Here is a 22,676-nt window from a genome sequence, read left to right as displayed (position 1 = left end):
TTTGTCTATGAATAGCATAATGTTCTCCCCGTCTCCTGTCCCTGTGTTTGAGGGATTCCCTAACCCTCTGGAGCAAATTTGAGGGTGGCACGGGGAGAGGAGAGGGGGGAAAGTCCCATTGACCAAGCAGACGTCATCCACCTGCATAATTATTTAGCTGAATACTACCCTAAGCTGACAAATAGGGTGGAGAATTTCGAAAGGTCATTTGCTCACAGGTCTTAATTGCATAACTAACCATATTGCCTACACATTTAGAAATGTGAAAGGTAGATTAAGAGTCCACAGCTTTTTTACCAGAGGATAATGATCCTTGCACTGTAACAAACTAATCAAATGCACTTTTAAAATGAATTCAATCATGAGAAATGACATTCCTTCTACTATATGTAGGTTTTAATAATTGGCTGTTGAAGATTATTCATTTTTTTTAATGAATTGCTTATATTGCAAATTATTCTTGTTATGGCTGGTACTAAGGAACACCTTTGTTAATGCTGATCTTTTTGTGAGACAATCTGGAAAGTCATGAATGTTTTAGGCTTGCTGTAGTGATTTTTTTAAAATGTTGATTACACTGAGGAAGTAGAAATTTAGCACATGAAAATTCAGATTGGACCCTGATTCAGCACTTCTGAGAACAGCCCACTTCAACTGTTTTGCAAGCTGTCCAGTTCAGCTCAGGATCCTGGTCCACTCCAGAAAAAAAGAAGTATTGCCCTTTCCCCTTCACTACAGGAAAACCAAAAAACAATGACTATTTTTCATTTTGACAGAAATGAATGAAATTTGCAGGCATAGTATTCCTTCCAGAGTGAGTGAAGCCTGTGAAATTATAGGGGAAGAAATCTAGGCTGTGGTTGTTTTTTGTGCTGGGCACATTTGAAGTTTGACTTTTTAAGTGAATGTCTATAACTTTTTTGGAGGGTTTTTTTGGCACGCTTGGATGAAATTTCAAGGCATGGTAGACCCTACCAAATTTCAGAATGATAGCTGTAATGGTTTTTAAGTGTAGCCTGTACAGTTTCAGAGTAAGTAAAAAAGAAATCACTTAATCTCTCCTATTGTTTTGTGGGCAATTGTTCTGAAAATAGCAGACATGGCAAAGGCTCCTCTGAGTAAGACACCTATCGATTTTCAGGGAAATATGTGCAGTGGGTTTTATGTTTCATACCTTTAAACTGTGGGAGGAGGACTAAGCAATTCACTTTTCTCTTGCTTGGTTTTGATTGTAGGTGCTGATTCAGTGGCATTAGATTTATTACTTTATTATTATTATTAGCAATAGCCCCTTCTCACAAATGAATATTTATTATGTCCCTAGACATATATCTTGTTTGTCACTATGTGAACGGGTTGCTGGACTGGATGGGCCACTGGTTTGATCTGGCCACTGGCTTGATCCAGCAGGCTTCTTAAGTTACGTGTATTCTTCAGGTACATCACACATAGCACCAAGCAAAGTATTTTGATTTGAGGACCAAACTGGCATGGGCATTAGAAAACATCTCATGGACTCTTACTTCTCCCTTCTTCTCATCTAACTTTGGATATTTATAATTATTATAATTATTTTAAGTGATATCCATTTTTACCCTCTCTTTCTAGTATCACTTTTAATTTTAGTTTACTCATTGTCATCAAACCCCCCCCCAAAAAAATGATAAGAAGCCTTCAGTTTGTTAATTAATGATACCATAGTGTATGGAAAGTCATCACTTTACATGGTTGCCCCACCTGGTGTCAACACACAGCTAACCTTTCCTAAACCTAGTTGTGTCCCACGTGAAGAAGGTTGAAGGCTGTTGCCATGGCATTGAGGTATCTCCAGAGAGAGAGAGGAAATGCCTTTTTTTTTTACTTCCTAAGCAAGGCTAAACTATACACATACATTGCAGACACACACATCTTTAAGCACTGGACCAAACCATGGTTTCCCACAGAGTCATATTTATCAATGCATTTCCTGTGGAAGGAAAGAAGAAATTGCCTGTTTTGCAGATTAGGAGCTATTCAAGGGGTATGTGTGTGGGGAAGGGAAGATGGAGAGAATGATGACAATTGGAAAGAAAAGAATAAATCAGCCTTGCCACCATTCATGACTTATTCATGAGACATGTGAATTTTGCATTTAAATTTGACATTCTCATGATCTCAATATTGTATATGCAAATCTAAAGATTTCTGCATCCCTTCACATTCTTGATTCAAGTGTGCTCTCAGTTTTCCCCCGTCCTCCTGTGAATACAAAACTAGCAAACCTCCACGTAGATGCTGCTTTACATGGGGTTTATTCTTTTCCCACAAATCCAAAGAATGCAATCAATATAATGTATTAATTTCACAGATTGTTCAAATGGTAATTGTTGTTATTGAGCATTCTTTTTTTAATAGTGTGTCTCCCCTCCCCCTCCCTTTTGCTGGTTTATTTGCAATTCTGCTTTTGCCTTCTCCAAGATTCTGTCATGCCCAAATAGAGAGTCTCTGTGTATATTTATCTGTCAATATACTTACAAATAATTCAGAAAAGCAGATCAGAATTACAAAGAATGGTAAATGTCAACCAGCCAGGAACAGATATGTGCCATGCCTGCATGAAAAAAATTCAAATACAAATATTTAAAGTGTCAGTTGATAAATAACGAAAAACGCCCTACTCTTATTTGACTGCCAGTTTTGAAATTACAATGTTAGTGTAGAAATAGCTCATCTGTTAATAACTAACAAGTTGCTATCACATTCCCCAAGCTGAAGAAAATAAGGTCGCATAAGTGCTTATATGCAATTTATAGAAGTGACTGCTAATAACCCAAAACCCAAGCCATAGTATTTTTTATTTCTTCACTGAGTGTTGTAGCCCATTCTGTTCCTTGGAGCCACAAACGACTGGTAAATTTTGAAGTGCAGGAACTCACTGTGACAGTCTCCAGAGCCACACCCAAAAGAGAGACCATTTTTAAGCTTTCCTTGGAAGCCCCCTCTTCCATGCAGAGCTTTAAAATGCATGAAAAGGCAAAGGGTGGTGTAGGATTTTTTTTTAGCTATGGAGACCTGTATCCACATCTCCAATCCATCATGAAGTTCATTGGGTGGCTTTGGGCAAGTCACCGTCTGAATGTAGCCTACGTATGCATTAGTCCAGGAGTACCCAATGTGGTGTTCTCCAGGTACTGTTGCACTACAGCTCCCATCAGGCTAGCCAGTGGTCAGGGATGATGGGCATTGTAGTCCAACAACATCAGGAAGGCACCATGTTCTTTACTCCTGCTGTAGTCCAAATGACTCAAATGTGCCGAATTTAACCTAGATCTGATCCCATGGTGCGAGCATATTTGAGAATATATCATATCAATTTTGCCTTCAGATATATCATACCAAATTTACTCTCCCCAGAGAGGCTTCCCTGGTGCCATCATTACATGTATTTAGGCCCCTGGCAAAAACATTCCTCTTTACCCAGGCCTTTAGCTGTTAGATAATCTATGGCTTGTTAAATCTGGGGGAGGAGGGTTGCTGCTGTTATGATTATTTTTTTATTATGCTACCTATTACTATGTTTTTGTTATGTTTTCCTTTTTAAGCTTCGAAAAATATGTTCTTAATATTGTACACCATCCTGGGATCTTTTGATAAAGGGTGGTATAAATCAAATGAATAATAATAAAAAAGAAACATTCAAATAGATCTATCAATCTTAAGCTTATACAGTTTATACGGATACTAAGATTTTGCATTTTGAGCAGGTTTTGTCGTTATTCAGAAATAGTGTGTGTGTGTGTGTGTGTGTGTGTGTGTGTGTGAATGACTGTTCAGGCACACTTTTAAACTAACATGAATGTACTCTAGGAACATTAATGCTGACAATGTCACAAAATGGCTGAAAAAGAAATAGCAGTAACACCTGGAAACTGACTTGAACTTTCTCCCTCACAAAAATCTAATAAGAGGAAGAACATCCAAAATATCCACAGCTATTGCATTACCACATAAATTAATTTTGACATTTAATCCTAGATCAATTGGTGAATCTCACAACAGATGGCTTTTCTTGTCACTGTAGCAAATGACGATAAGCAAATATGCTTCCAAATATTTTTTTTTAAAAAAAATCCCACCATTAATTTCCAAAGTTCAGTTCAGTTAACAGCGTTTTCAATAAACTTAAATTAAATGCAAGTGATTTTGGACAAAGAATAACTTTTGCAAGGAGTGTAACGCTTCCTAGCTCTCATATTTATGCACTTAAAGTCTGCTGTACTGGATATGTTTCTTTGACTGGAGGAGAATGTTGACAGCACTCATACAAATTTGTATTCTACATGAATGGAGCAATCCTATGCCTTTCTACTTGGAAGTAAGCCCTGTTGAGTTTGGTGGGGCTTGCAGAATCTCTGCCAGTTACTGGGATGTTGGGTTTGCACAGAAACACAGGAAAAAGCACTGGGTTGACTCCACTGGGGTGCCTGCACAGTCCCAACCTCACCAATGCCCTGCCTCTGCAACCACCCCTATAAATGGCAGTGGTGCAACTCTCAGGAGGGCAGTGGTGCAGCACCTCTTTACCATACCAGTGTGCCTGAGAATCCAATCAATCCCATGCAAGATCTGCCTGTGACAGAGAACTCATTAATCAGATTCATCGGTGGTCACTTCTGCTTCCTGCAACTAAGTACCATGGTCTCTTAGGAAAGATGCACACTTGGCAGCTATGGCAAGATGATTCACTTTTATCAGCTGCTTAGAGGGTAGAACTGTATTTGATGAAGACTGGGCCTAGGAGCTCAAGTCTTTGCCAAAGAAATTAGGGGAGGCTGTGATTTGAAATTGAGAATGGTGAGAGAGAGAGAGAGCTATGCTACTCTCCTCTCCTTCAGTCTCATCCATGACTCAGCATAGCCATGTAATAAATCCAAGCAGAAGGGTCATTATAAGAAAATTGCTCAACCTACTTATATTCAGCAACGCAATCAAAAGAATTTAATCATTCTTCAGCAATGAAAAACTAAGAATATCCAGGGGGAAGGACTATGACTCAGGAATGGTACACAGGCTTTAAATGTAGGCGGTCCCAAGTAGGCCACTGTGAGAACAGGGTGCTGTTGGGCATTTGGTCAGATCAGTAGAGTTCTTCTTTTGTTCTTAGTCACAGGTATATTAATTAAGCTTTTGAAAGGGTCAGGCTGACGAGGAAGACCTCTGCTAGAGAGTCTAGAGAGCTACTGTCTCTCAGGACAGGCAATACTGGTCTAGACTCTAGAGGGACAGGCAGTTTGACAAATAATGTAATAACTTCCTGTGTTCCACAAAATTGATTCCAGTGTTGGAATTATGTGTCAGGGATGAATTGGACTCCTGATTACTTTGAAATGGGAAAATGAGTATATTATTAATTGATAACCTTTGAGTATGATTTGGTCATGCAGGAATTCTTCATACTTGCCATGAAATGACTTTTTGCCAAGGCTCTCCAATAACCGTACACATTTAAAACTAATATATACACACATGGCACTATTAGGAATTCTTGCCTCATTTTCATCAATATCCCAACATAGGTATTCTCTAACATTCCATGAGAATTGGAGAGTTAAATATGAAATAAAACATTTCAAAGCCTGAGTCAGGTCTGGGAATCAGGATCGAGATGTAAGTGTGAAGGGAGCGTTAAAGATCAAAAGCTTTCACACTAACCAACAGAAGCTGTTGATACAAAAGTATGTCTCATGTACTAAACTATAATTCCAGTTACTTGAAGGAAAAGGACTAGACTCAGTAAAAGAGTCATTGCACATGTCACTTGGCCTGTAAAACAGACTCCATAATTACAGCATATCAAATTCTGATCTCTGCTACATGAACACAAACTAGATTCATTTACACCAGCAGCACAAAGGGACTTGCAAGAGATACTATTTCATCTATGTTACATGTAAGCAGCCCATATCTCCCAGAATATATGTAAATATATATTATTAATTTCACTTCTGTGCTTCTAATAGCAGAAAAGAAAAAAACTGTGAGCCACATCTATATCATGTCTGATGTGGAGAGGCTGGAAAAAGAGGCAGGTTTGCAGGAAGATCATACTAATGAAAACTTGCAATTTCACCTGCTTTCTATGATAACCCCAGATACAGTTGTAATATTCAAGCCCATTTGCCTTCAGCAAAGCTGATCTGTAGGTGGTCATCAAGTTCCTTTAAGATGCCTCCATCATTATTCCAAAACTAGCAGCCATTTGACAAACTTGGTTGATGCTCAAATGTGCTGGAAATCTGGGTGCACCATGAATCCATCAAATATTGCATTTCCCCCTTAAAGTATTTGTGCCTTGCCCCTATTAATATCAGTTCTTTTGACTCTTTCCCCAAGCTGTATACAAACACTGTGATAACAACAAAAGAAAATAAAAAGTTAATGATTTCCATTTTACAAATGAAGAAAGTGAAGCATCTATTAAAATGATTTGCTCTTGAACATACACAAAATTAATAGTTGAGCTTCAAATTATTGTATCTCTTGCCTTCTTGCACTGTCTTGAGAGTTACTGAATTATGTTTTCTTTTTGAGCGATATATTATGGATTGAATACAAAAATATCTGACCGGTTAGTATAGCAAAGGCATGCAGATATGGACCCCAATCCAGTTGACTCACAAGCCATTGAAACCAACAACAGAGTTGGTGGGGTGAAACCTTTGGCTCTTTAGATATTGCTGAACTGTGACTCTTGTCAGCCCCAGCAATCACAGCCAGTGACTAAAGAGAATCGGAATTCTAATACAGAAACACCTGGAGGGCCAAAGGCTCCCCCCATCTGAAACAGATAGCAAGATATTTGCTGCTAATTTAAGTCCTGATGCTTTCAATTGAGCTTAAAGCACTAGCAGCACAGGTGGTGGGATAGGCCCACTCTCCAACACGTGAATCATTGCAGCTTACCTGGATGACAGTGTGTGTGTAGGGGGGTGCTACACTAAGGTTGGGACCACAGTGCAGCAATAGTGGTACTGTCACTGGTCCATTTGCTGTACCCACCAGGGCAAACACGCAGCCCAGACATCACCATTTCTGTTTATCTTGTCCAACTAACACTCACCGATCTGTGGCTACTGAGCATGCTCAGTCATTCCTGAGCTATTTTTAATGTGTGTTTTTTTTAAAAATGCTACTTCTACAACTTGGGATTCCTGTGTGCATGTGGTACCCAGGAAGAGCCAGCATGATGGGGGCAGTGCCATGCCATCGGTTTCCTGAAATCAGTTGGACAGGGCAGTGGCAAAGTTGGGGACGTATAGGTGCAGTGGTGGAGTCACTCTGGCTCTCCCAGGGATGTGCCTGCACAGCACTGACCTTGATGCTGCCCTGCCCCAATAAGCCACATCAACACAGCTGTTGAGAAAATGGCCGGTTGCCCAGTCCCCGGGTGGGTAACAGCTGTGGCCTGTTGCAGCAGGCCCTCGGCACCATGGAGTGAAGCCACTCCATCATGGGCTGGCTGTTGGATCATTCCTCCCAGCTGGCTGCTAGGGAGGGTGAGACAGCCCGCCATCTGTAGATTTCAAGCCGACCAATTCTTGCAGGCAGGGGGCATGGCTTGGATGGTGGACCAGAGTGGAGTAGTCCACCTCTGAATATATAGGCCAGCTGAGCCCCAAACAGGTGTCATCTCAGGGTACCCTGTGAGAAGGCTCTAGATGGAAGTCTCTGTTGACAAGCCAAGTGTGGGGCAGATGGGCTATAGGCCTTCCATCAGCACCCTGGGAGGGCCACCTTGGTAGACCTGCATCTTGAGAAGGTCTCACAATCCCATCATGACCCTGTTCCAGCATCTGCCCTCCATCTGGAGGCTGAGAATGGATATACTCAATGAGAATACTCAATGAGAATGGATATACCCAATGCCTGAACCAAAGCCTGCCTATAACTGTAATCCATAAAAGTTGTGGCTGATTTTAAATTCCAGAACATTGTCTTGTCTAGTTTGTTACACCTATTTTTGTCTAGGCCTTCACTCCCTGCAGCAAGGGTCACTGTGAGTGGGTCTGAAATGGCAGTATGGCACAGCTCCACCATGCTCCTTGCACTATCCCCTCTTGACTCCCATTCTTTTGGCATTCACCACCTGAGCTCAGTATTAGATGGAGGGGTGGCAATTTTGATAAGAAATGATTTGTCTGCAAGTTCTTATTGTTGATATCTGTGAGTTCTGAGCAAGAATGAGAGTTCCAAAAAATAATAGCATACTATTTTTGGTATATTATATACAGTCAAGAAACCATCCTACAAAGTTGTGGACATTTATGCTTTATTTGGTTTCATCCCAATGAAGTGGATTGCCTTTGAAATCTGAACCCAGAGCCTGAAAAGCAGTTAAAGGAGGCTGTTACCTGAAACAGCAATGGGGTTTGTCAAATCTTAGCATCCTTAGTGGATAAAGTCTGGTTGCCCAGATAAATTCTGTACAAGACATACAAGACATACATAAAGAAGATTCCACCTAAACATTCGGAAGAACTTCCTGACAGTAAGAGCTGTTCGACAGTGGAATTTGCTGCCAAGGAGTGTGGTGGAGTCTCCAACTTTGGAGGTCTTTAAGCAGAGGCTTGACAACCATATGTCAGGAGTGCTCTGATGGTGTTTCCTGCTTGGCAGGGGGTTGGACTCGATGGCCCTTGTGGTCTCTTCCAACTCTATGATTCTATGATTCTATGATTCTATGATTCTAAGGGTAGTTGATACCTAATGAAATGGAAAATAACTGTTCTTAAATTATCTATGGATTCCCCATACTCGCAGACCAGAAAGTGAACTTCAAAGATCCAAGCATGAATTTTCACAAAAGTTGAATTTAAAACTCATGCAAATATTTGCACTGGCACTTGTGTGAGAATTTGGTCCAGCAACAGAGAAACCATCATGTGACTGGTCTGACCACTTTCAATTGTGCATCCTAAATTTTGATTATCAAATCATGTTTTCAGGAAAAAAGCAGTTTGTGATCAAACAACAACTTATATATCTATATATATTGGGAGTTTTGATTGCATTTGAATAACAAATAAGGATGAGAGACTTTTGATTTGCCTATTGCTGCTGGATATTTCAAGAACGAAAAACCAAACAAACATACAGGCCTGAAGTAGTAGTTTCAATTAAACTGCCCATCTGTAACTATGCTTTACTTTAAAAAATGGATATATTTTTCTGATGAAATATTCTATTTTCTATCACGGTGGGGGTGGGGAATATAATTTGTTTTTTAACTTTTAAAAATACAAATTTCTTCTGTTGTTTACCGGATTCTGAAATATCACACTATGGGCAAGAGCCATGGCTATTCAAGTGGACCAGATGAGACTTTCCCTTCTCCCTCTGCAGCCATTTGTGTGCCCCCCCATTAGCCTTTGGAGGGCCACCCAACTCTATATAGCAGATTTTGGGTTGCAAGGGAGCTGCGGGGGAGGGAGAAGAAGAGGAGGTCCTTTTATGTGAGTGAAAGTCAGTTGTAGAAGCAGCTTTGACACTGCTGGATGCCGCTAAATACAGTATATTTCATATGAATTTTGAGCAAAGTAATTGCAAAGCCTTTTGTTTGTTTATAAGAAAATCTTAGCTACCCAAACTGAGGGTTTAAAATGCTACAGAATATGGGGTGGATTTCTACCTTGGAGCTGAGATTCTAGCCTCTGTGATATTTTGAAGTGGTTCCAGCAAGAATAGGATTGCCATATTTTACCTCACAGCTGGTGAAGTTTTTCTGTCACTTTATTTCCACGTTAGAAACACCGTGGCACATCTGCAGCAGCATAACTGGATGCCTTCATTTGCCCCAGCTGCAACAAAACATGTCTCTCCTATATTGGTCTTATACAGCCATGGCAGGTGCTGCAACCTTCTAACACTCCCAAAAGCACACTCCTCCATTGTCTCCTGAGACCGATAGATAACAACAACAACAACAAAAAGAAGCAGTTCCACTAAGGTTAATTGCCCCGCATGCCACTTTAAAAAAATATGCACAGGAGCATAGGTACTAAAAGAAGAATGGCAATCTTAAACCACACATAATATAATACTCCAGAGGGACAATTGATTTGACATAGTAAAACTATTTTTGCATTTTCATGTCCTTCTACAAGCTAAAATTGAATCTAAAATTGTGCAATGTCTCCGTCTCCTATTTTCAAATCAGGGTGTTTTTTTTGTTTTTTAAAAAATCCTGTCCAAAAAGGGAAAACATCTTCATGAAATCATTATAAGTGCCAGCTATTTAACCACCTGTCACTTTGCCATTGATGCCTACTCAATATTTGACAGGAAAAACATTATTTTGTCTACATATTATCTCACAACACAAGCAGTATAACCCACACACAACGGCACTCACCTATTGTGTGGAAATCTGTTTAAACAAAGAAAGGAAATTTCTCTCACAAAACCAAGGGAAGGAAAGACAATTGCTTGTAATTAATGTTACTAGTAGGTTTCGGCAGTCAAAGCACCCAAAGAAAACAAGCAGCTCAGTCTTAGAAGATCTCTTAACAGCCTTTCTCAAATTAACCTCAGCTTTGATATGTAAAACATCTCATGTGTGGCAGTTAGTTGTTTTTTTAAAAAAACAAAACAAAACAAAAAACCTAAAAAATTATGTTATGAAGTTACACCATCAGTTTAAGCAGTTTGAACTTTGATAACTATAATTAAGATGCTTGAGTGACCGTTGGTTAATAAATAAATAAAATATATTATGTTATTACTTGTAGTCCAGCTCATTCTCAAAACATTATGCTTTAGCATTGCATCTGAACTCGGCTTATGATTCATTTCAATGGGAAAAGGACTTGCTTCTTCCATTAAAGTGAACAGAAAAATAGCCAACATGTACAAGAACTCTTATCAATATATTAGAGCATGATTTGGATTAGGGTATGTGTGTCACAGAGTTTAAGGTTGCAATCCTAAACATGCTTGTCAGAAAATGTCCCGTTGAGCTCTCTGCAACTTATTTCTGATGAAGCATGCGTAATATTTTTGTGCTGTAAATCACACGGAGGAAATGGCCAAACAAAAAAGGCTAGGTGCTTTGAGAAAAGTGACCTAAATTGCTATCCTGTATGTAACTCCCTTTGGACTCTTTCCAAAGTCTTTCTAAGCATTTCTTGGAGGCATGATAAAAGAGGGTTTTTAATGTATTTTAGTTTGAATCATATGTTGTTTTTTTCTATTTTAATAGGCTATTTTGATGGGGGGGGATCTCCCTGTTGCCTGGTGCCCCAAGCTTCCAAGGTGGAGTGAAATATCATATACTGACTAAATAATAATATGGGCAGAGCAATCCGAACAAGGAGACATAGAAGGTTTACCACTACATTCAAAACCCTGCTGGCTCCGACCAATCAGTGCAAAGGGGGCAGAAGAGGCAGGGTGGTGGCTGGGATTTTTTTTTGTTGTTGCACCAACTCCAGGTGGCTGCAGCAGAGGGGCCCAGAACACATATTTTTCAAGGAGTGGAACAATTCTGGATTCTGTAGATCTGTGGTTGGCTCTGCTCCAATCACACCTCCCTCCCAGCGCCTTGTTTTGGGGCCCAGGTAAGGAGGCTGCAGTTGGTGAGTACACTGCTGGCATATGACGCTGTGGGTTAAACCACTGAGCCTAGGGCTTGCCGATCAGAAGGTCGGCCGTTTGAATCCCTGCAACGGGGTGAGCTCCTGTTGCTCGGTCCCTGCTCCTGCCAACCTAGCAGTTCGAAAGCATGTCAAAGTGCAAGTAGATAAATAGGTAAATGGCATTTCCATGCGCCGCTCTGGTTCGCCAGAAGCGGCTTAGTCATGCTGGCCACATGACCCGGAAGCTGTACACCGGCTCCCTCAGCCAATAAAGCAAGATGAGCAATGCAACCCCAGAGTCAATCACGACTGGACCTAATGGTCAGGGGTCCCTTTACCTTTACCTTACACTGCTGGCAGTAGCTGTTCCACCACCTGTGCATTTGGCAGGATCTGGTGGAGGGACACCACCACCTAATCATTCTATAAATTTGTTTCACCATCACCATCGCCATCCTACCTGCCCCAAGTAGTGCTGAACAGGGAGTTAGGATTGTGCTGTAAATAAATTAAATATACTGGGAGTGGAATCCAACAGAGCTGCAAGCAGTGCTTTTTCCCTCTAAAAAAAATGTTTAGGGGTATTCTCATTTTTCTACTCATATTGAAATACTGCCTCTCAATGAGCCCAAACTTAGATACACAAAATGTTTAGGGGTATACGTACCCCTGCGTATCCTCAGAAAAAAAGCACTGGCTACAAGCCTTTTGTTCAATCAGCACAATTATTTCTGGTTACACCACGGAATATTTGCCTTCCTCTCCACCCACCATGCCGGCTTAAACCTGGTGAGATTTGGGGAGGTTGTGAGACACACATGGGGGTTGGGGGGGAGGGAGAGAAGTCCCTTTGTGCATGTGGAAGTCCTTGCGTTGGCAGGGTGTGGTAACAGAATACCATCATAAATATGAATATTACAGTGGTAATTACTCGGGTTACAAACACCTTGGGTTACAAACACTTCGGGATACAGACTCTGCTAACCCAGAAGTAGTACCTCGAGTTGAGAACTTTGCCTCAGGATAAGAACAGAAATCTCAGTGGGTGACCCCATTTGCTAAAGTGATACCTCAGGTTAAGAACTGTTTCAGGTTAAGAACGGACCTCCGGAACGAATTAAGTTCTTAACCAGAGGTACCACTGTACTAAATAATAGGATACATACCAGCAGAGGTATATTCCTTTGTGGTCTTTGGAACAGTCAAAGGCCGAAGCAGATCAGCTTTCTATCCCTTAGTATTGCAGGGTTGAACTAGACATCATACTATTCATGTCTTTAGCCCTCACATGCCTGATTTTAAATTGCTGCCTAACAGAGACTCATCTTGGGACTAGCATGTGAGGAGAGGGCTTTAATGCTTTGCTCTCAGAGTCCAAATTGGAACTGCCCCCTTGCTTCCTATTTCCAATGGGAGGAAAGCTCCGATTGGTTCCATTGGTGCCCCTGCCCCCATGCCACAGTCCTGATTGGTCTCCCCTCCCCTTTTTTCTGCCAATTAAAAATAATAATAATCTGCCATTCAAGAGTAAAATACATTGGCAACATCACATCTACTTCGGCCTTTGGGATATTAGTGATAATAAAAAAATAAGAATATAATCTAGACACCAGTAAGCATTTTAATGTTCCATTAATTTCATTTAGAGAGAATTAAACACACATCCAATTCTCCCATTAAACTCAGTGGGACTCAAATTGCTTATCTTTGGATGATTTGTACCCTATGTTTTTATTTTTCATTACCTAACTTCTTCACATCATTTTGTATAGGAGACCTAATGATAATGATATGCTTATCTATAGAAATATACGAGCGATGGCTGATGTTGTTTATGCTCGCAAAGTGGGGTGGAGAGAAGGCAAACTTTTTTACATATTTAAAGGAAGCAATAATTAAATGTTCAGAAAGAGACCAATTCAATCTAGCAAATGTTTAGAAGAGTCATTTTGTATTGGCTGTGGGGGAGATGCTCTATTCCTGGTGATAAAATTAGTTAATTTTCATGGTTTATAAAAGGACTGAATCCTGTTGAAAACAGGGGGAAATGCATATCTTTACATATGTAGTTTTTAGTGGCACCTACAACAATATATGTAATATAATCATCACCATAATTAATTAAGATAACAATATTGCAGAATGTTGCTAAATACTGATTCATCGCTAATTAACATTATATAGAAAAACAAACTTGCCTAGTGAATCAGAAAATGCATTTTGCTCAATTATTTTGAATACTCTAGCTTAGTTTTAATTACTATTTTCCCCCATAATGTATTAGCCAAGGCATTTGGATTGGCTCTATAAATAAAAATAGAAGTATTATGGCATCTCCATATAACGTCACCCAGAAATATTGGCCAATACCATTTGGTGAATAACTTAAAAGCAGGGCAAAAATATGTATTCTGTTGTGCATTTTCGTAGAAGGATCCTAAACCTGTATGAAATACTGATAGAGAATGTCTGGCTTGTATAGAAAATGCATGTGTAGAAAGGCTGGGCTGTTTATCAGGAAATATTGGCAAGGGTCCAAAGAGCTACTTTAGGAACACTCAAGGGCCCGAGCAGTAAACCAACCACAAAAGCAGGAGTAGTGCTTCTGACTGACAGGCAAAAATAGAGGGGGTGGGGAAATATCCAGGTGCTAGAAACATGATTTGTTCCAAGCCCGACCCTTTCCCCAGGGGCATGTTTCCAGCAACAGTTCTCAGATACATGAGACACTAAGGTGACTCCATTATGCTGTCCTTTGCAATTGAGAATTGTTCCTAGAAAGGTGCCTGGCAGTGGCTCTCTGCAGCCCCAGGAAGGGACTTTTCCCCTTGCCTTGCTATCTGAAGTCATTTCAGCTGTAGATGCCATAGATCAAGCCTCACATCGGGCCTTATATTCATCATTTATTTATTCTTGTTTATCTATACCTTCTTTTTGTAAACCACTTTGAAGGTTTTGGGTGTTTTTTTAAGCCTACAACAATCAAGCGGTATATAAATGTTATGAAATAAAAATATATATTTAAAAATCAGCTGATAAGTGGGTTTGATTCTTCATTGGCTGTGCATGCCAGTTCCCCTGCTGGGAACTGGTGTATGTAGCTGGAGCAACAGGATTTAACTCCTGCTCATCAACTGATAAGCAGGGGTTAAATCCTGCTCAGTTCAGCAGGGAGCAGAACCTGCAGCCAAAGCTCACTGTCAAGTGATTGACAGGTGGGGCCACCAGTGATGTAGAGAAAAAGAATCAGCTGAAGAATGCCTAGTAGAGAGCACTCTAGCTGTTCTACGAAGGTTTGTTGACAATGGTGTCCAGTTATTGGCTTGTAAAGGTAAAGGGACCCCTGACCATTAGGTCCAGTCATGACCGACTCTGGGGTTACGGCGCTCATCTCGCTTTATTGGCTGAGGGAGCCGGCGTACAGCTTCTGGGTCATGTGGTCAGCATGACTAAGCCGCTTCTGGTGAACCAGAGCAGTGCACAGAAATGCCATTTACCTTCCCGCTGGAGCGGTACCTATTTATCTACTTGCACTTTGATGTGCTTTTGAACTGCTAGGTTGGCAGCAGCAGGGACCAAGCAACGGGAGCTCACCCTGTTGCGGGGATTCGAACCACCGACCTTCTGATCGGCAAGTCCTAGGCTCTGTGGTTTAACCCACAGCGCCACCCATATCCCATGTATGTACACCCATGTATGTAGATGTAATTTTTCCTAAGGTAGTTGTGCTGTATCATTTCCATCCTGTACGTTGTGATGTAGAGAAGAGTTCAGCTCCCAAGGACTGGCTTAGGCTACAGAGTATTGCAGGACTTAAAATTTGTTCTGTGCTTCACAGTATTCCAGAGAATGTTTGTTAAGCAACACACATTATTGGCCAGACTTCTAAATGTCCTTCTTACAGGGAAGAAGCTGAAATGGAGAAAATGCTCACCACTGTTAGAAGACCAGTAGACAGAGGAGTGTCAGAGCACCTTTGAAATTCTCACAAGAATTCTAGTACTGGAAATTGCACACTGAAAGTTTCTGTATGTTTCACCTACTTATGCCACTTGCATAAAGCTTGGAACAACTTTCTAGAAGGCATGAGGGAAAAGGTTTAATGAGCAGGTTTAAGACCCAGTGAAAGAAGATCGTTTTTCCATAAAGTTCAACTTTTTGCTTCTCAAATGGACCAAAGAAGTAACATTTTGTGACTATCTCTATAGCTCAAAGATTACAATAATCACAAATAACAGCCCCTCGTGTCATGATCTGAGCCACAAGTTCCTGTATTAAGGCTCAGTAACTTCTAAATGTAGAAAAGGCAGAATTTGGGAATGATCCAAGGAGTATTTTTTTTACAGAGTCATGCTATATGTGTGAAATTACTTCTAAGCAAAGAAAGTTGCTTATAAGTGAGCTCTAGTGGTCATTTTATTGAACAAGGGGCAAGGCTATGCCAGGAAATACACTAGATTCAAATCTCAATGCAGAGGCTATAGAATATTCACCTCAGGTTCACCAATTTATGACTCTCCAGCATCAGTAGGAGAGATGTCAGGGTGCAGAAAACAGAAGAACCAACATCAAGTATCGTCTACAGAGACAGATACTACAGTATTTGTAATGAAGACAGTAACTGGCTATGAGAGGGTATGGTTGAAGTACAATCAACCTCAACATCCTTACCTATTGAAGAAAAAGATTAACCACCCAATGAGTTGAAGACTTTTTTGCTGTTGCTGTGTTTTGTTTAGGAAAGCCTGTGACACAGTGGACTGTTGAAGGGGGCAGTAGTTGCACAGGGGAAGATGTCATCCCCACTTCAAAATGCTGAAAATCTAAAGGCATTGTTGTTAATGGTTCTTTCTGAGGTAAATGTGTTAAGACAAAGCCAGGTGTTGGGTTCGCTTCAGGTTTGAAGTACTGCTGAGTTTGCGTGTTCTTAATAACCTCATTTTTATAGAGAAGGATGCTGAAGACCTGATTATGCTTCAACTATCCCATTTCATTACTAAGTCTTCATTACTGTAATTATAGTCTAAATAGCATCATAGTTTCAAAAATTATGATATAAAAACTGGGCATTCAGTGGTTAAAAGCGTCAGAGCTGGAGATTCCAGGCTGACAGAAAGCTTTACCTCAGGAGAACAACAGGAGCAACATGACCTGAGGCCTAGTTTATTTGCTTGTAATGCAAGCCCTTATCATACATTATTCACGTATACAATAAATATGTGAGGGGCTGGGTGGGCAGCAGGCTGTGCCCCTAACATACACACATTCATTGTATTGCCTGAAGAGGACCCCATTCATACAACTGGGAAAACAGGGTCCCCAAACAGGCAGGGGAAAGCCCTCCACATCTACAGTTGTATGTGCAGAGTCCTTCTTTTCTTCCTTTCCTCTTTTTACAGAACAATGATCGTGTGTACATTGGAGCAGAGCTGCTGCCACATTGCCATCCCCCCTCATGCAATTAACTGTATGCATAGAATAACATATTAAAAGGGCTATTGTGTTTCAAGTATGAGGGAGATGTTTCAACCTGATTATTGAAGGAGATTCCAGTTGTAAGAAGAGACAGCAGCTGACACTAAACATCACAGGGGCAACACAATAGTGGATGGGTTAAACTAAAAAAGACCTATGATGTAAAGAATGTGTTGCACAGAGTGTGGAAAGTTCATTTTGTAAGTGAAAACAACCATTTTAAATCGGAAAATATGCCACTCTGAGCTTGCTTATTATTGTGTACAGTGGTACCTCGGGTTACATACGCTTCAGGTTACAGACTCCGCTAACCCAGAAATAGTATCTCAGGTTAATAACTTTGCTTCAGGATGAGAACAGAAATCGTGCTCTCGCAGCGCAGCAGCAGCAGGAGGCTCCATTAGCTAAAGTGGTGTGTCAGGTTAAGAACAGTTTCAGGTTAAGAACGGACCTCCAGAATGAATTAAGTACTTAACCTGAGGTACCACTGTACTACCATAGATCCAGGGAAACTACAAGTGGGATCATGCTGTCCACCCTACTCTGAATCCATTCACCTTAATTGTTGAAGAGAATCCTTTTAGAATTCTGTTTTACAAAGGTGGTTACACTGGCAATTCCTCTCACATTTTCTTTATGCAGTTTAAAATCAACCAGACAAAAAAAAAAATCAAATAATAATAATAATCTTAAGCATTCTTATTGTGAAAAGACTTCTAGGAGATTTACTTCAAAGCAACTTAAATTTACTTCAAATTAATATTGAGATATTAATCTAACAGTTTCAGAGAGGAACATTACACTTTCACCTGTGAGAAATGTCTTGGAAGTTACAGTAACAGTGAGAAACATACTTTCAAGTATGGCAGCTTGTCCTTAACCCAGTTATGAGATAGTTCAGGCTTGAAACAAATTAGTAAATATGATGCAAGTTATTGAGATTAGTTTCCCTTCACCCTCTAATCTGGAGTGTGTTTGTGAAAGAGAGACCTAAAATTCAGCCCTTTTGGGGGAAAACAGAGCATCTCATAGAATAATAAAGGCCATTTGGACTTCCTTTAACCAATCCTATGGTTTCCTTGTGTGTATATTTTCTGTCACTGATACGGCCAGTTCCTTCTTCTACTCCTTCGCATGGTATATATTTTGGCTTCCTTTTCCTAAACAAACACCCATTTCACCCATGCCTTCTTCTGTTGCTGCCCAATAGTATATATTTTGATTTCCTTATCTATGAGACAGAATTTATTTTCCTCTTAGTAGGCTTTCAGCTTTATTTCTTCACCATGATACTGTTACAAGTTTGGGTGCTAGAGTTTGTGGGTGCAAGGCACTCATAATTCCTGGATTTCGTAAATTTTAGGATTTAATCAATGCTCGGAGTATTAAAATGCGCTGCCAGATGCTGGATTTAGCATATTGAAATACAGGTCAAAACAGCTTCCTGTGTCAGGTAAATCTCCCAGGGAGATGGATCATTAAAAGAGGACAAAGAGAAGATAGGGAGCCATCAAGAAAGGGATTGATAAAGCAATGACTCTCGGCCAGCCAGCAGATGGGTGAAGCCCCACCCTGAGCTCTGAGCTAATGAATCTAAAGACAATGCCAGAGTTTTTGTTAGGAGGAAGTTTTAGGATTTCATTCATGGGTAAAAGGGGTCAGTCTGTAAAATGTTGCAAGCTGGAGAACACAATGTGGGCTCCCTGTATCGGAAGCTGCAGCAATGGGAGAGACAGGAGTGTAATGCTTTGAACCCCTCCATTGTAGGCTCAGGATGTACATGTGTGTAAATAAACAATATATCATAAAAACACCACAGCCTCTTTTCCAAAGGAAACATGAACCCTGGGTAGATGCTTGGAGCCATGGAATCTTGCATCACTTGGAGATTGGGGAGGTATTTAACAGTATTCTACATTCTTCCCACAATATATTTGCCCATTAACTGCCCCAAAGTCCTTCAGCCATTCCCACCTCACTTTTCCATAGCTGCCTCAGAGCCAAACACTGTATAATGCCCTGTATGGACTGTATAACTAAGCACCATGATCTGGTCCTTTTGTAGCAAGGTATATAAAATACTGCCATTCATAATTAAAATGCAGGCACTAGATGATTCATGCCATATACCCAACCATAAATGGTTATTCATTCCGTTGCTTTTCCTCAAATGACAACCTTCTCCCAAAGTATATGTTTTGGTGTGGTTTGAAACACTTGGAGAGGAAGCGAAGACCACGACACAAACCTGAACAATGTCCCGGACGTGCCAATTGTAAAGCTGGTTATCCAACTGCAGAATGTGGCTCTTACTTCATCAATACTACTTTCTTCCTCTTTCACTTCCTGTAGAAATCCATTACTAGGTGCAGGCCTCCCAGTATGACTCTACAATTTTCTGATGAGCCTAAACTGAACAGTGAATGTTCTGAGATTCTTAATTCCATATTCTACAAGCAATTCTTTTCCCCTGTCTTTTCCCTATCTTATTTTAATTTAGTCTTTATTTGAAATATGATCAGTTGGGAGCTATTTCAGGTCCACTGCATTTTTAAACTGTTCTTTCTTTTGGTTTGGGACATTAATAGTCTACCCCACATGCACTTTTTCTTCTGAACTTTGGTTGTCGTGTTATATTCCATTCCTAGAAACATAAGAAAATGGAAATAATGAGTGGGTTCCATACAACATCATTATTCCCCCCACCCCCATTCCGCTTCTCTGCTAGCTTTGTGTAGCTCTTCAGCTTGTATTTCAGTGCTTAACACATTGTCTGTTTTCACATGTGAAAAAACAAAGGAGTTAACCCAGCAGCATCAAGGTATCACAGAAGCCTCTCTTCACAAAGCTGTCAACTATTTATTGGTGGTTTGGAGCCTATTCCTCCAAGGCAGAACATTACCTGGAAGAAAGTTTCCTTCAAAAATTGAAATGACTTATGTGTTCTAGCCAAGAGTGCCTTCTGATAGATCTTAGAAGATTTGCTCCAGACAATTAATTGGGACAAACACAGGTTGATTATCACTCTATGCTTCCTAGAAACCACTATTACAACATCTCCGAGAGGTAGCCATCCAGCCTCTTCATAAAAGCCTCGAACCACATTTGGGGCAGTTTGTCCCTCTGGCGGAACAGTTTGTAGTCAGGAAGTTCCTCCTTGTGTTTAGTCTAAACTCTAAACTTCTTGCCATTCGAACCCATGGGTTGTGCTTTTACCCCTTGTAGGCACAGAAAACAAATCCACCTCTGCGACAGCCCTTCAAATATGTGAATATGGCTATCAAATCGCCTCTTGAGCTGCCTCTTCTCTGTTTCTTTTTGGGGTGGGGGCAGGTCCCAGCCCAGTCTTTCTCAGGTAGGGCAAAGTGCTGGTTACTTTGGGAGCGGATCTCAGCCCCAAGTTGAGAGTTTAGCTCAAGCCCTTCACTTGTGTGCGAGCGAAAACACGCCCAAGAGGCATACCTGGAGACTTGGGGGGGGGGGGTTGGTAGGGGAGCTCTTCCAGGCGCCCCCCTCCTACCGCAGGGTTTTGCGGAGAGCAAGCGGGTCCACAAAGTGAAAAGTCTGCCCGGACGAGCCCCTCTGCTGCGACCCCCTTACAGAGTCCCCCGCCTCTTCTTTCTGTGGGACCCATTCCCCCGTGGCCAAGGGTGACTATAGAGCCCCAGGCGGTACCTTCCCGCGAATTAACCTGAGGGCTGGGAAGGAGGGTGGAAGCGAGAAGAGAAGAAGCCCGGAGGGGCGTCGGCGAAGAACCTGCCCCAAGCCCCTTCCGCGAGAGAGTGCAGCGGCGGCTCCGCTCCCTGCTCGCTCGGCACATGCCAGGCCCTCGCCGTCCCTCGGTGGGTCGGCATTCGGGGCAGGCCCGCTCTCCGGCGCGGGGTGTGCTGGCGACACCTTCCCGCCCTGTGGCGGTCCCAGCGCCCGCCTGAGAGAGGTTGTTGTGGGAGCCCAGCCCAGGCAGGTCCCAGGCGCTCTCCCCTCCCCCCATCCTCCTCCTCCTCCGCTCTCCCCCCCCCCCCGCCTCGGTGCCTGGAACAATAGAGTGCGAGTGGAGCCGGCTCTGGGCTGCGCTCCCTCCCCTTCTCCCTCTCCCCGCCTCTCCTCCCCTCCCCTCCCGCCAGCCCGCCCTGAGCCAGAGGCAGAGCAGCCGCCGCCGGAGGAGCCGGTTCCATGCCCGCTGGAGCCTCCTCTCGCCGCTGCTGCCGCCGCCGCCTCGTTCTCCCCCTCAGCGCGCAGCCCCGGCATGGACGTTAGGTTTTACCCTTCCGCCCCCACCGCCGTTGGTTCCTTGCCTGGGGCCGACCCCACTTGCTTGGGCCCCCTGGACTATTACCATTGCAACAAGGTAACAAGGGGGAGGGATGAGAGAGGGGCGGACGGCGGGGGGGGGGGTGAGGCGAGGAGGGACGGGCGCAAGTGGCCGGGCAAGGGTGGAGAGGATGCAAGCGACCGAGGAGGACGTGCGCTCAAGTCTCAGCCCCCTACCCCACCCCACCTCCCCTAATTCCCCCACGTCGCGCCTCCTCCTCTTCCCCCCTCTGGGATGCTGCCCCCTTTGCCCCACACTAACAGCGATGGCGCGCGCACGGCGCTGCGCGGGACTTGTCAGCGCTCCCCGCACGGGGCAGCGCAAGGAGTTGATTCAATGGCACCCCTGAGCAAAAGCTCTCTCTCTCACCTCCCCCCCCCCCACCGCCCCACGCACTTTGGTCCAGTTGCGAAGGCTCCGCAAAAACTGGGGAGGGAAAGCTTTCTGCCTCTCTCGCAAATCGCCCCAAAGTCCCATGTCCAGATCGCCTGCTTGCTTGCTAGCAGCAAAGGGAAAAGAAGCAAGCGCTTTAAAAACCGGGACGGGGAAAAACAAACAAACGAACGAGGCTGAAACTTCTCCTCCTTCTCCTTCTCCTCCTCTGGGGAGCAAGAGTGTGGAAGGTAGCAAGAGAGCGGCTGCATCCTGCAGGAGGGAATTTCAAAACTATTTGGTTTCCCAGCACCCAGGCTGCTTGCCTGAAAGCTGCGACGCAGTTCTCTTTCCCATCTTCCAAGCAAAAGCAGAACAGGAGGGGAGGGTTGTTTAGGGTGGATGGGGGATATGCGGGGAAGGGTGGGGGGTGGAGAGGAGTGGGAGAGAGGCAGTTGGTTATCAGTTGCGTCGTCACTTCAGACCCCGGATTAGACCTCTCAGTTTTGGTAAACATTATTATAGACTGGAAGAAAAACAAAATCTGAACGCAGAAAAGTGTGTGTGTATGTGTTTTGTTTGGGGGAGGAGTGGAATTGTATGGGCTCAAGAGGCTGCTTGGTTGGAAATGTATTTCTTGCATGCCTGGCTATGGTTTCTGTTGGACAATGTACAGGCTAGGGGAGAAATGCTTTAGGGTGAGTATATTATAAGCCCCCCTCCAATTCTTTAATGTCTTTCTCAGAGGAATCTGTATATGATATAGACTGTGCACACCTGGATTTAGCCTTATATGCAGTGGTTAGAACTTAACAGCCCTTATGTTTTTGTTTTAGCATTTCTCTAACTCAGGCTGCAGGTTCTTGTCCCTTACTTGTCAACCGCTTCCCTCCCCCCCCCTCCCC

At 42.5% G+C, this 22,676-nt stretch overlaps 1 protein-coding gene across 7 annotated transcripts in view; it reads left to right on the top strand.

Moving 5' to 3' along the window:
• TOX2 (TOX high mobility group box family member 2) overlaps positions 1–22,676 on the top strand; it is a 265,849-nt gene that overhangs the window by 24,702 nt on the left and 218,471 nt on the right. For 5 of the 7 annotated variants that reach the window (XM_081196329.1, XM_081196326.1, XM_081196328.1 and 2 more), the window contains exon 1: positions 21,220–21,435. The exons of 1 other annotated variant lie outside the window; for it this stretch is intronic. In XM_081196329.1, the coding sequence (XP_081052455.1) occupies positions 21,334–21,435 (102 nt within the window). In that variant the 5' untranslated portion in view covers positions 21,220–21,333. Of the gene's footprint in view, positions 1–21,219; positions 21,436–22,303; positions 22,470–22,676 lie in introns of those variants that run through there. One more of the 7 variants, XM_081196325.1, reaches the window with a different exon arrangement.

The sequence above is a fragment of the Podarcis bocagei genome (assembly GCF_964188305.1).
Source record: "Podarcis bocagei genome assembly, chromosome: 5".
NCBI classification, from domain to species: domain Eukaryota; kingdom Metazoa; phylum Chordata; class Lepidosauria; order Squamata; family Lacertidae; genus Podarcis; species Podarcis bocagei.
The sequence above is the reverse complement of the archived record's forward strand: the minus strand, read 5'-3'. Positions and strand labels throughout refer to the sequence as shown.